Here is a 12,430-nt window from a genome sequence, read left to right as displayed (position 1 = left end):
AACTAGTGATAAGGCACTTCCAGGCTGGGCCTTGTGTTCAAAGCCTGTCCAGACCTGTGGCTGGCTTCCCAGCTTAGCAAGGTCCCTGGTCTGCACACAGAGTGGGCACCAATAGGGACACCTGCCATAGTCACCTGCTGATTGTGCACCTGAGGCCTTGGTGCCCTGGTACAGCCTGGGTTAATGACCCTGTTTATCCACTTGAGTCATCTGATAAGGGGCAGCTGGGAGAACGGGCAGGCGGCCCTATGCCCTGCACTGGCCACTTCATTGACTGAAGTTATATCTGCACCACATGGAGCTCCCAACACCCCCTCCCCCACCACTTCCCCACCAGTCCTGCCAGGGTCAGTGTGTGTGTTTTTTTTCAATGAACATGATTTCTGGAGTCAAGGTTGTCGGGTCATTCCCCCCTCCCACCCACTGGAGATATAAATAGCACTTACAGCCCAGAACACAGCGCCAGAGAGCTGGGAGGAAGTAGAAGCAGATCGCCAACCATGAGCTCCAGCCAACCAGGGGCCTGCCCATGCCAGGGTGCTGTAGGGCGCCCAGCCATTCTGTATGCACTTCTGAGTCCCAGCCTCAGGCCTGTCCCCCCACCCCGTAGCCACTGCCTGTGCAGACAGCACCGGCCTGTCCAGCTGTGTGCACCTCATCGGACCTGCAGGGAGGCCTTTGACGTCCTGGCCAAGACAGTGGCCTTCCTCAGGAACCTGCCATCCTTCTGCCAGCTGCCTCCCCAGGATCAGCGGCAACTGCTGCAGGGTGGGTGGGGCCCCCTCTTCCTGCTTGGGTTGGCCCAAGACACTGTGACCTTCGAGGTGGCTGAGGCTCCGGTGCCCAGCATACTCAAGAAGATCCTTCTGGAGGAGCCGAGCAGCGGCAGAGGTGGCAGCCAGCTGCCAGACAGACCCCAGCCCTCACTGGCTGCAGTGCGGTGGCTTCAGTGCTGCCTGGAGTCCTTGTGGAATCTGGAGCTGGGCCCTAAGGAATATGCCTACCTGAAAGGGACCATCCTCTTCAACTCTGGTGAGCTCCCAGATACTCCTGGATGGGGGCAAGCACTTTCTAAGGCAGCAGTTCTCAACCTATGGATTGCGACCCACAGGAACTGTATTAAAGGGCCGAGGCATTAGGAAGTTTGAGAACCACTGTGCTAAGGGTTTGACACCTGTTATCCCATTGGGTCCTTGTATTCAACAAATAGCTGTCTCACAGAAGAGGTGCAGAGAAGCTAAGTGACTAGCCCAATCTTGCCCAGCCAGGCAGAGGCAGAGCAGGGGTGGCAACTCAGGTCACTGCAAAGAGTGGCCCTTTGTACTGCACCTGAGAAATTTGCCGACCCTTGGGGAAGACAGGAGTGGTAGGGATGGGGGTGGGGGTAGGCAGACACAGCTGTGTCTTAGTCGCATCTTCAAGAGCAGATTGCGGGGTGACGCCTGTGGCTCAAGGAGTGGGGCGCCGGTCCCATATGCCAGAGGTGGCGGGTTCAAACCCAGCCCTGGCCAAAAACCACAAAAAAAAAAAAAAGCAGATTGCATGTGAAGTTCTGAAGGTAAAATTCTTCCATGGGTCCAGAAAGATCACATGGAGGAAGGGAATGAAAGTGGCTAGGGGAGGAGAGGAAGGGAATCTTTGTGAAATTCAGCCAGGAGAGCAACAGACAAAGATAGCATTCTTTGGAACCTAGAGAGCATCTGAGATGAGAGTTCCCCACCAGAAGTCCTTATGGCATGAATAAATTATAGTAATTACTTACAATAATAGTAACAAATATTCGTATTATACTTACCATATCTTAGGCCCTATTCTAAGGGTTTTTTTTTTTTTCGTTTTTGTTTCTGTTATTCCAAGGTTTTTGCATACATTAGGTAATTTGGATCTTAGTGAAAGCCTAGGAGACAGGTATTGTTATTACACCCATTTTACAGATGAAAAAATTAAAAGTACAGGGATTAAATTACTTGCTCAAGATCATTGAGCTATTAAGTGACAGTGCTCAGTCATCCTGGACCTTAACCATTACTCCACACTGCCTCTCCATAAATGGATGGATGAATAACATGATAAATAAGTAAATGAACTACTTTCCCCATGGGAGATGGGGGATGGGGGGGAGGCAGTAGGGGCCCTGAAGGCTGAGTAAAGGAGGCAGAGAGTCTCTGCTGTTGGCCTCAGATCTTGGGCCAGTCTCGTTTTTTGGTGGCTGGGAGTGGGATGCTCACTAGCCCTCTTCTCTCTTTCTACCCACAGACCTGCCAGGCCTCCACGCCTCCTCCCACATTGGGCACCTGCAGCAGGAGGCTCACTGGGCACTGTGTGAAGTCCTGGAGCCCTGGTGCCCAGCAGGCCAAGGCCGCTTGGCCCGTGTCCTCCTCACAGCCTCCACCCTCAAGTCTATCTCACCCAGCCTGCTTGGGGACCTCTTCTTTCGCCCTATCATTGGAGATGTTGACATCACTGGACTCCTTGAGGACATGCTTTTGCTGAGGTGACCTGCTCTGATTCCAGCAGAGATCAGGTGAAGACTGTGGACAGAGGCTGTACAGACAGCACTTGGCCCCTCACTCGGCCACACACTGTCTGGGACTGCCTTGGTTTGGATATAGTGCCTAGCAGGCCTTTGGTGGTCCCTGGAGCCTCTGAGCCTAGACTCCTGTCCCCTTCTGAGTTGGGAAAGAAAGCTTAGGCTGTCATTGGACCAGAAGTCCTACTGCTTTGTACAGAACTGAATTAAGTTATTGATTTTTGTAATAAAAGGTGGGATACCTTTGGAAGGATATCTTTTGTGCATGTAAAAGGGACTATCTCACTTCTGGTCCCACCTTGCCCCTATCAGAGGGAGCCCAAGGAACCTTAGAGGTGCAGGAGCCAGGGCTCAAGAAACTGGGGTATTAATTTTTCAAAGTGCAATGATTTCAATTCTGGGGAGGAGATTTATTTTGAATCTGGGTCTGAATCCAGGGGAAAGTATCAGTTCACAACCCCATTACCTTCTTGCCTTTATTTTTTTAGTGGAGGGAGTTGCTTCCCAGTTGCTAAACTCTTCACTAACTCCTCCCCTGGCTCCCACCCCTATAGGCTTCCTCTCCCTTCAGTGAAAGTCCAATCACAGCCAATCAGGAAGCAGCCCATTCCCAAATTGAAACATAGGTTACTGCAATTTCTGCAGTTTGTAATCATTCATTTCCCTCATTTCTGCAAATGGCTAAAGAGGGTAGAAGAGGATGGTTCATTATTCTCTCAGTGGAAGCAGGCAAGGGCACCTAGGGCTGGCCTGAGAGCTGCTTGGAGGCCAAGGCAGGCCAAGGTTTACCTGACCCACAAGGCTGCGGCTACACCAGTTAACATCTAAAACACCACGGTGATAGCTGGTTCACAGCCACTGCCCTGAGTCCCCCTGAGTCCCCCTTAGTTTCCTTCCGCCATTCCTCTGCCCCTGCCCTTCTCCTGGGATCCTCCTTCCAGACATTTGCATCATCTAGCAACTAGAGCAGCAATGCTTGGCATGGCCATGACCTCCAGGATTGCTCTATTCAGAGCATTTCTTGCATCTGTTCTGATTGGTCAATGCCTGTGCCTCAATGTTTGTTAACTATTTTGACCCAGTCACTCTGGGTCAGGGTGAGTGACCTGAAGGGTGGGCAGGAGCAAATGATAACAACACACATGCCTATAGGACTTCCAGTTCTCCTCCTTTCTCCAGCAATAAATCCCTGACCAGATCCCACCCCCTTCATTGCCACAGTTTGGATTCTTCTCACGGGTGTCAAGTTAATTATTGCTCAATGAGAGATCATCCATTCAAGGACAACAGTTCAGGAGTTATCACTTAGGCCTTTTTCTAAGGCCTCTAGGTTAGGACGACAGCTGAACCAGGCATTCACCCATTATGGGCACCCAGTGCCAGCAACAAGTACAGCCTTGTCCCTTACTCAACCTGACACTCATAAGTCAGATACCAGAAGAAATGGAGTCCAGTTGTTGTGGCTCACACCTGTAATCCTAACACTCTGGGAGGCCAAGACAAGAAGATAGCTTGAACTCAGTAGTTCAAGACCAGCCTGAGCCAAAGTGAGAGATCCCATCTCTACTAAAAAAAAAAAAAAAAAAACAAAAAAGATGGGTGGTGCCTGTGGCTTAGTGGGTTGGCGCCATATACTGAGGGTGGTGGGTTCAAACCCAGCCCCGGTCAAACTGCAAAATAAATAGTCGGGCATTGTGGCGGGCGCGTATAGTCCCAGCTACTCGGGAGGCTGAGGCAGGAGGATTGCTTGAGCTCAGGAGTTTAAGGTTGCTAGGGTGATGCCATGGCTTTCTAGCCTGGGGCAACAGAGTGAAATTCTGACTATATATATATATATATTCTCAGTGTCAAAAGGAAGGAAGGGAGGAAGGAAGGAAGGAGGGGCAGCACCTGTGGCTCAGTGGGTAGGGTGCCGGCTCCATATAACAAGGGTGGTGGGTTCAAACCGGGCCCTGGCCAAATTGCAACAAAATATTAGCTGGGAGTTCTGGTGGGCGCCTGTAGTCCCAGCTACTCAGGAGGCTGAGGCAAGAGAATCGCCTAAGCCCAGGAGTTGGAGTTTGCTGTGAGCTGTGATGTGACAGCTCTCTACCAAGGGTGATAAAGTGAGGCTCTGTCTCAAAAAAGAAAAAAAGAAAGAGACAGAAAGAGCTCAGATCTATAAGCTGGACACACACACACTAAGAAGTACAACTCAGGCACACCTTTGCAGACCCATAAAACAGAGCCTTTGTCCACCACACATAGTCCAGAAAAGCACAGACCAGATATAATCACTCAACAACATACAGCAGATCCCAACACACTCACACAAAGGACGTGCACCCCTGCACCTGAGGGCGGGATATACCGTGTGGAAATACCCTCATGCCAGGATGTGCTCATAATCCCTACGTCACAGAAAAGGGAAAATGGCATCCCACTCCGTAGACCTGAGTTGAGTCTGTTCATCTTCGGGGTTTATCCAGAGCCTGGAAATCCAAGGCAAAGTTCTCTACCTGGAATTGGGGGCTTCAACTACACAATCACCCCCTTCCCCCATAGCGACCCCAACATCCACTCTCCTCTCAGCCAGGCCACATAACCTGCTCAACAAATCCTCCAGCTGGAACCTAATCAAATCCCCAAACAGGTATACTTTAGCTCCCAGAACAAGCCTTGCATCCCCCCACCTTCCACCAGACCTCCCAGATCCAGACCTCAGCCCCTGGCCTCTCTCCAACCTCTCTCCCTCAGGCATGCACCACCACATCTAAACTTGGACTCACATGAGGCCATGCTCAAGAGCAGAAGCCTTGTTTTCCACATGGGAACTACACTTTTCCCCCAAAAATAAGACCTACTTACAGGAAAGATAAGACGTCCCCTGAAAATAAGACCTAGCGCATCTTTGGGACCACACCTTAAAATAAGACACTGTCTTACTCTACCGAGGGCGATAAAGTGAGACTCTGTCTCTACAAAAAAAAAAAAAAGACACTGACTTATTTTCGGGGAAACAGGGTAAATCCAGAAGATTTAGGGATTTGGGTCATTGTATATCTTTGATGCTCTTTCACTAATGGTCCATTAGTGAAGTGCTGCCGGCCTCTGCATCCTCAGGCTGAGTTCTCCCACCTCTCGCCCCTCCGGCCTCCAGCCCCAGCAACCCATAGGAAGCTTTCGTGTCCATGCCCCACCCCAGCCTTTTCCCCTAAACTTAAAATTCTCCAACATCCAACTAGCTTCTATTGTTAACTCTACTTTGATCCTTTTCTTTTTTTCTTTTCTTTTCCTTTTTCTTTGTCTTACTCTGTTGCCCCAAGCTAGAGTGCTATGGCATGGTAGCTCACAGCAACCTCAAACTCTTGGGCACAAGTGATCCTCTTGCCTCAGCCTCCCCAGTAGCTGGGATTAAAGGCATGCACCACAACAACCAAGTAGTTTTTCTTTTCTTTCTTTTTTTTTTTTTTTTTGTGGTTTTTGGCCGAGGCTGGGTTTGAACCCACCACCTCCAGCATATGGGACTGGCGCCCTATCCCTTTGAGCCACAGGCGCCACCCAGTTTTTCTATTTTTTTATTAAATATGGGGTCTTGCTCTTGCTTGGGCTGGTCTTGAACTCCTGAGCTCAAGCTCTCCCCCCACTTCAACCTTCCAGATTTCTAAGATTATAGGCAGGAGCCATCTTGCCTGGCCTCACCTTGATATTTTTTCAAATTTCTTCCCTAACCCTCCACATGGTTGAGGAGCTACACTTTTGTCTGTTTCTCATCTATATTTCTTCTTTCTTTGGTTCTTTCTTTCGTTTTTTTTTTTTGTTTTTTTTTTTTTTGAGACAGAGTCTCAAACTGTTGCCCTGGGTAGAGTGCCAGGACATCATAGCTCACAACAACCTCCAACTCTTGGGTTCAAGCGATCCTCTTGCCTCAGTTTTTCTATTTTTAATACAGACAGAGTCTTCTTTTTCTCAGGCTTGTCTCAAACTTGTGAGCTCAAGCAATCCATCCACATCAGCCTCCTAGAGTGCTAGGATTACAGGCATGTGCCACCTCGCCCGGCTCATCTGTATTTCTTGAGTCATTCCTTGTGTCCTACTTCCAAGCCTTGTGTAGGGAACATAATGACAAATACAACAAAAGACATATTTTTTTTTTTTTTTTGAGACAGAGTCTCACTTTGTTCCCCTCGGTAGAGTACCGCGGCATCACAGCTTACAGCAACCTCCAACTCTTGGGCTTAGGCAATTCTCTTGCCTCAGCCTCCCGAGTAGCTGGGACTATAGGTGCCTGCCACAACGCCTAATATTGTTCTGTCGCAATTGTCACTGCTGTTTTAGCTGACCAGGGCTGGGTTCAAACCCACCACCCTTGGTATATGAGCTGGTGTCCTACCCACTGAGCCACAAGCGCTGCCTTTTTTAATTTTTTCAATCCACCCGCCCAACAAGAGATAATTATGGTACAATGAAATAAAGGCAATAATGCTCTCTCTGTGAGACTGCGGGCTTTTCAAAGGTGGAGGATTATGTCTCTATTATCAGCATCCTGGTGTGGGACCTGTGTCTCATTTCTGCAGAGGAGAGAGGATGAAACAGGCTCAGACAGAGTATGTAAATTACTCAAGGTCTAGCGTGATCACTGGCTGTGTTGAGATTTGAGGTCAGACCTGTGTGAGTCTGGAAGATTCTTGCCACCAGCAGAAGCTAGTGTGAGTCATGGCCAGGATCAGGCTGTCTAGAGCCAGCTCAGCCACTGTTTACTGACCTCTACCTCTCAGCCATGATCCCTTTCCTCAGGCTCAGCCAGGGATGACTCACTGGAAAGAGGGTGTGTGGCTGTGGCTCACCTGAGGGTACCATTGCCACCATTATCTATATCTTCATTAGCCAAATCTTTGCTTATTAAGCAGTCAGGTAGCTGACGCATGCTGTGTCCTGTACTGACCCCCTCTGTCCTTGGGAATTTGAATATCCTGTAACCTGTGATGCCATTAAAAAGCCAACACCCACTATCCATCCATCCATTCCATCACTCAGCATCTCCTGGTTTCCACTTTTGCTAGACCCTGGGCTGAATATTGGGAGGAAAGGACACAGAATAAATAAGATACATTCCCTGCCTTCAGGAAACATCCTGTGTATGGCAGAGGAAGAAACATAAGTCATCGTAACACAGGGTGATCTGAACTGTGATAGAGGAACATACAACATGCCACAAGAGTGATTAAATCTGCCTGGAGGTGGGGAAAATGTTTCACCTAATTGGTGACTAGTTCAAGCTAAAGAGAATGAATAAGGGTTTGCTAGGCAAGGCCACGGACGGGCATTCCAGAGAGAGGGTATGATATATGCAAAGGCACAGAGTTGTCAGAGGACAAGGGCTGCTTAGCTAACTGCAAATATCTGGGGCATGTGGGTCCAGGCAGCAGGAGATGGACCTAGCAAGGTGACAGGGACCATATCACAGAACAACACAGCAGAGAAAAGAAATCCCAATGAGACCGATGGAGGCACTTTGTTAACTCAGAAGAATCAAGAGTTAACAAAGGGGAACTCCTGTTCCTAGGAGGGCATGGCCAAAGGAGACCCCAAGCTGTGGCTTCTCACTCTGAGGAGCTACTAAAACAATGTCTATCATTACACAGATTACGCTGTTTAATTCTCACAACTCTGCTGCAAGTACTATTATAAACTGCACTTTATAGATGAAGAAACAGTAGGAGTGAAGGATCTGCCATCTCAAATGTGCCGAATTGGTATACTGATTATTTTGAGTTGAAAACAGTGGGAAAATTGTAGTTTCAGACATAGCTAGATGAGGCCAGGCATGGTGGCTCACACCTGTAATCCTAGCACTCTGGGAGGCAGAGGTGGGTGGATTGCCTGAGCTCACAGGTTCGAGACCAGCCTGAGCCAGAGCCAGATCCAGATCTTGTCTGTATTAAAAATACCAAAAACCAAGGCAAGAGGACTGCTTGAGACCAAGAACTGGAGGTTGCTGTGAGCTATGATATCACCATGGCACTCTACCCAGGACGACAGCTTGAGACTCTGTCTCAAAAATAAATAAATAAATAAGGGCGGTGCCTGTGGCTCAGTGAGTAGGGCGCCGGCCCCATATACCGAGGGTGGCAGGTTCGAACCCAGCCCTGGCTAAACTGCAACAAAAAAATAGCCAGACCTTGTGGCGGGCACCTGTAGTCCCAGCTACTCGGGAGGCTGAGGCAAGAGAATCGCTTAAGCCCAAGAGTTTGAGCTTGCTGTGAGCTGTGACGCCACAGCACTCTACCGAGAGTGACATAGTATAACTCTGTCCCAAAAAGAAAGACAGAAAGAAAGAAATAGCTAGTTGATCTGTTTCTTCCTGCCTGCAGCAATCCATGAACATTCCCTGAATAAATATACTTCTCAAAGTAACCCTTATCTTCCATTAGTTTTACATCCCCCCACCAATATCTCCTAGTGACTAGGAAAAAAATACAGATTCCTTACCACATAACAGAAACACTGTCCTAGCCTGAGTGCTGAGCAAAATTGTTACAAAATAGATTAAGGTACCAGGATAACCACTGGGTCTGGAAGAAGTGCCCAGCACTTTCTTGGGTGCCTCAGCAATCTCTTCCCCTGAAACAGCTAGCTCAAACCAGCCCTGGCTGCTTTATTTCTTTCAAAATAATAAGGGGGACTCAGTGCCCATAGCACAGTGGCTACAGCAACAGCCACAAACACTGAGGCTGGTGGGTTTGAACCTAGCCCAGGCCAACTAAACAACAACTGCAACAACAACAAAAAAGGGGCCAGGGGTTGTAGCGGGCGCCTGTAGTCCCAGCTATTTGGGAGGCTGAGGCAAAAGAATCGCTTAAGCCCAAGAGTTTGAGGTTGCAGTGAGCCGTGACGCTACGGCACCCTACCGGGGTGACAAAGTGAGACTCTGTCTCAAAAAAAAAGAAAAATATTAAGGGGGTACAAACGTGATTACATGAATACCTTGTGAATAAGGCGTAAGTAAGAGCTTTAAGTATGCCCAACACCAGAATAGTGTTCATTGCGCCCTAGGGATACATTTTTTACCTCTCACTCCTTCCTACCCTCTCCACTTCTTGGTTTCCAATGACCTTTACATCTCTTTGTGCCTGGAGGTGCCCATTGTTTAGCTCCCACTGTTACTACCCAGGCTGCTTTAAAATTGCTGTAGCTGTCCAATAGTGCCCTTTAACTAACTGTAATACTAAAATCCCCAGATAGTGAAAAACTATAATATAATTAATACAACATGGGTTATATGAAGATGGTACCACGCACACTGTGATTTGTTTCTTTATCTTTTTTTTTTTTTAATCACAGTCTTTTTATTTATTTTTTTTTTTTTTGCGTTTTTGGCCGGGGCTGAGTTTGAACCCGCCACCTCTGGCATATGGGACCAGCGCCCTACCCCTTTGAGCCACAGGCGCCACCCTATTTTTTTTTTTGAGACAGAGCCTCAAGCTGTCACCCTGAATAGAGAACTGTGATATCACAGCTCACAGCAACCTCCAATTCCTGGGCTCAAGCAATTCTCCTGCCTCTGCCTCCCAAGTAGCTGGGACTACAGGCACCCGCCACAACTCCCAGCTATTTTTTGGTTGCAGCCATCATTGTTGTTTGGCAGGCCAGGCTGGATTCGAACCCTCCAGCTCAGGTGTATGTGGCTGGGGCCTTAGCCGCTTGAGCCCCAGGCGCCGAGCCTTTCTTTCTTTTCTTTTTTTCTTTCTTTTTTCTTTTTTAGAGGCAGGGTCTTGCTCTGGCTCCGGGTGGTCTTTTTTTTTTTTTTTTTCTTTTGTAGAGACAGAATCTCATTATGTCACCCTCAGTAGAGTGCTGTGGCATCACACAGCTCACAGCAACCTCCAACTCCCAAGGTTAGGCGATTTTCTTGCCTCAGCCTCTTGAGTAGCTGGGATAACACCCGCCACAACGCCTGGCTATTTTTTGGTTGCATTTTGGCCGGGGCCGGGTTTGAATCTTCCACCCTCGGTATATGGGGCCAGTGCCCTACTCACTGAGCCACAGGTGCCGCCCCTGTGATTTGTTTCGTTGTGAAAAAGCAAAGATACAGTGTAAAAGCTCTGAGGGAAAGGGATTTAAGGTAAAGCCACAGAGTGGGCAAATGCAGAGCTTGCGTGCAAGAAAGCTCTTGTGGGAGAAATTCCTGTGCTGCCAGGGAGCAAGTGCCCTTGTCAGTAAACTCTAATATTAGTAACCTCTAATAAACTCATCTAACTTGTTAAACTGAACTTGTCTGAGTCATTCTTTGGTCTCTCAGCTCCCTCTCAATTTGCCAGGTGGCTTTTCTATTCTGTTTAGGATTTTCTGGAAACACTTCCCTAGAAATGTACTGCTCTTCACCAAATCTCCTCTGTCTGGTCATTTCTTCTTAGATTTGTTGTTCTTTGTCCAAAAAGTATATGAAAGTATCTTGCTTTGGCCATTTCTTTTGACTTCACGCTCTTGTGAAGATTTCCATGTACATGTAAAATGAATAAAATTTGTATGCTTTTCTCTAATCTGCCCTGTGTCAATTTAGGTTCTATATATATAATTTTTTTTTGAGACAGAGTCTCAAGTTGTCACCCGGGGTAGAGTGCTGTGGCGTCACAGCTCACAGCAACCTCAAAATCTTGGGCTTAAGCTATTCTCTTGCCTCAGTCTCCCAAGTAGCTGGGACTACAGGTGCCTGCCATAACGCCCAGCTGTTTCTTTCTTGAAAGAAAGAAGTTGTCATTGTTTTAGCTGGCCTGGGCCGGGTTCGAACCTTCCAGCCTCAGTATATGGGGCTGGCGCCCTAATCACTGAACTATGGGTGTCAAGCCCAATTTAGGTTCTGGATACAGGTTGCAGAGCCCACGTAAGAGTAAAAGGGAGGGCCAGTGCAGTGGCTCACACCCATTATCCTAGCACTCTGCCAGGCTAAGGCGGCTGGATTGCTTGAGCTCAAGAGTTCAAGACCTGCCTGTGGCTCAAGCGGCTAAGGCGCCAGCCACATACACCTGAGCTGGCGGGTTCGAATCCAGCCTGGGCCCGCCAATCAACAATGACGGCTGCAACCAAAAAATAGCCGGGTGTAGTGGCGAGTGCCCATAGTCCCAGCTACTTGGGAGGTGGAGGCAGGAGAATACCTTGAGCCCAGAAGTTCGAGGTTGTTGTGAGCTGTGATGCCATGGCATTCTACCCAAGGCAACAGCTTGAGGCTCTGTCTCAAAAAACAAAAAAGAGTTCAAGACCAGTCTGAGCAAGAGCAAGACCACATCTTACTAAAAAAATAGCCAGGGCTCAGTGCCTGTAGCTCAAGTAGCTAGGGCACCAGCCACCTACATGGGTATTGGTGGGTTCTAATCCAGCCTGGGCCTGCCAAACAACAATGACAACTACAACCAAAAAATAGCTGGGTTTTGTGGCAGGTGCCCGTAATCCCAGCTACTTGGGAAGCTGAGGCAAGAGAATCGCTTAAGCCCAAGATTTTGTGGGTGCTGTGAGCAGTGACACCACAGCACTCTAACCAGGGCAACAGCTTGAGAGACTTTGTCTCAAAAAAAATAGCCAGCCATAGTGGTGCATGCTTGTATTCCTGGCTGCTCGGGAGGCTGAGGCAAGAGCATTGATCAAGTACCGGAGTTTGAGGTTTGCTGTAAGCTTATGTTGCCATGGTACTCTACCCAGGGCAACAGAGTGAGACTCTGTCTCAAAAAAAAAAAAAAAAAAGAAAACAAGCTAAGATGAGTTGGAAGTGATCTCCTACTCCCCTACCAATTTACAGAGGTAAGTAATGTGCTCAAGGTTACACAGTTAATAAGTGGCAAAGTCAGGTTTTGAACTCAGATGGTCTGTCTTCAGGGCCCAACCTCTTTTTCTTTTTTTGATAGAGTCTCAAGCTGTCACCCTGGG

The 12,430-nt window shown here is 48.3% G+C and overlaps 1 protein-coding gene across 1 annotated transcript; it reads left to right on the top strand.

The window, feature by feature from the left end:
• The first annotated feature begins 334 nt into the window (after positions 1–334).
• NR0B2 (nuclear receptor subfamily 0 group B member 2) lies at positions 335–2,816 on the top strand. Its single transcript, XM_053577095.1, has 2 exons — positions 335–1,032; positions 2,257–2,816. Exons 1-2 carry the CDS (start codon positions 501–503, stop codon positions 2,496–2,498), a joined length of 774 nt encoding a protein of 257 aa, XP_053433070.1. The 5' UTR covers positions 335–500; the 3' UTR covers positions 2,499–2,816.
• The last annotated feature ends 9,614 nt before the right edge of the window (positions 2,817–12,430 follow it).

This window comes from Nycticebus coucang, chromosome 22, assembly GCF_027406575.1.
Source record: "Nycticebus coucang isolate mNycCou1 chromosome 22, mNycCou1.pri, whole genome shotgun sequence".
In the NCBI taxonomy this organism is placed as follows: Eukaryota; Metazoa; Chordata; class Mammalia; order Primates; family Lorisidae; genus Nycticebus; species Nycticebus coucang.
This window is presented reverse-complemented; position numbering and strand designations above follow the sequence as displayed.

What these genes read in the sequence shown, in the direction of transcription:
- NR0B2 (XM_053577095.1), top strand. Translation starts at nt 501, where the DNA reads ATGAGCTCCAGCCAACCAGGGGCCTGCCCATGCCAGGGTGCTGTAGGG. An exon ending in GACCATCCTCTTCAACTCTG is followed by an intron (nt 1,033 to 2,256) that starts GTGAGCTCCCAG and finishes TTCTACCCACAG; the next exon opens with ACCTGCCAGGCCTCCACGCC.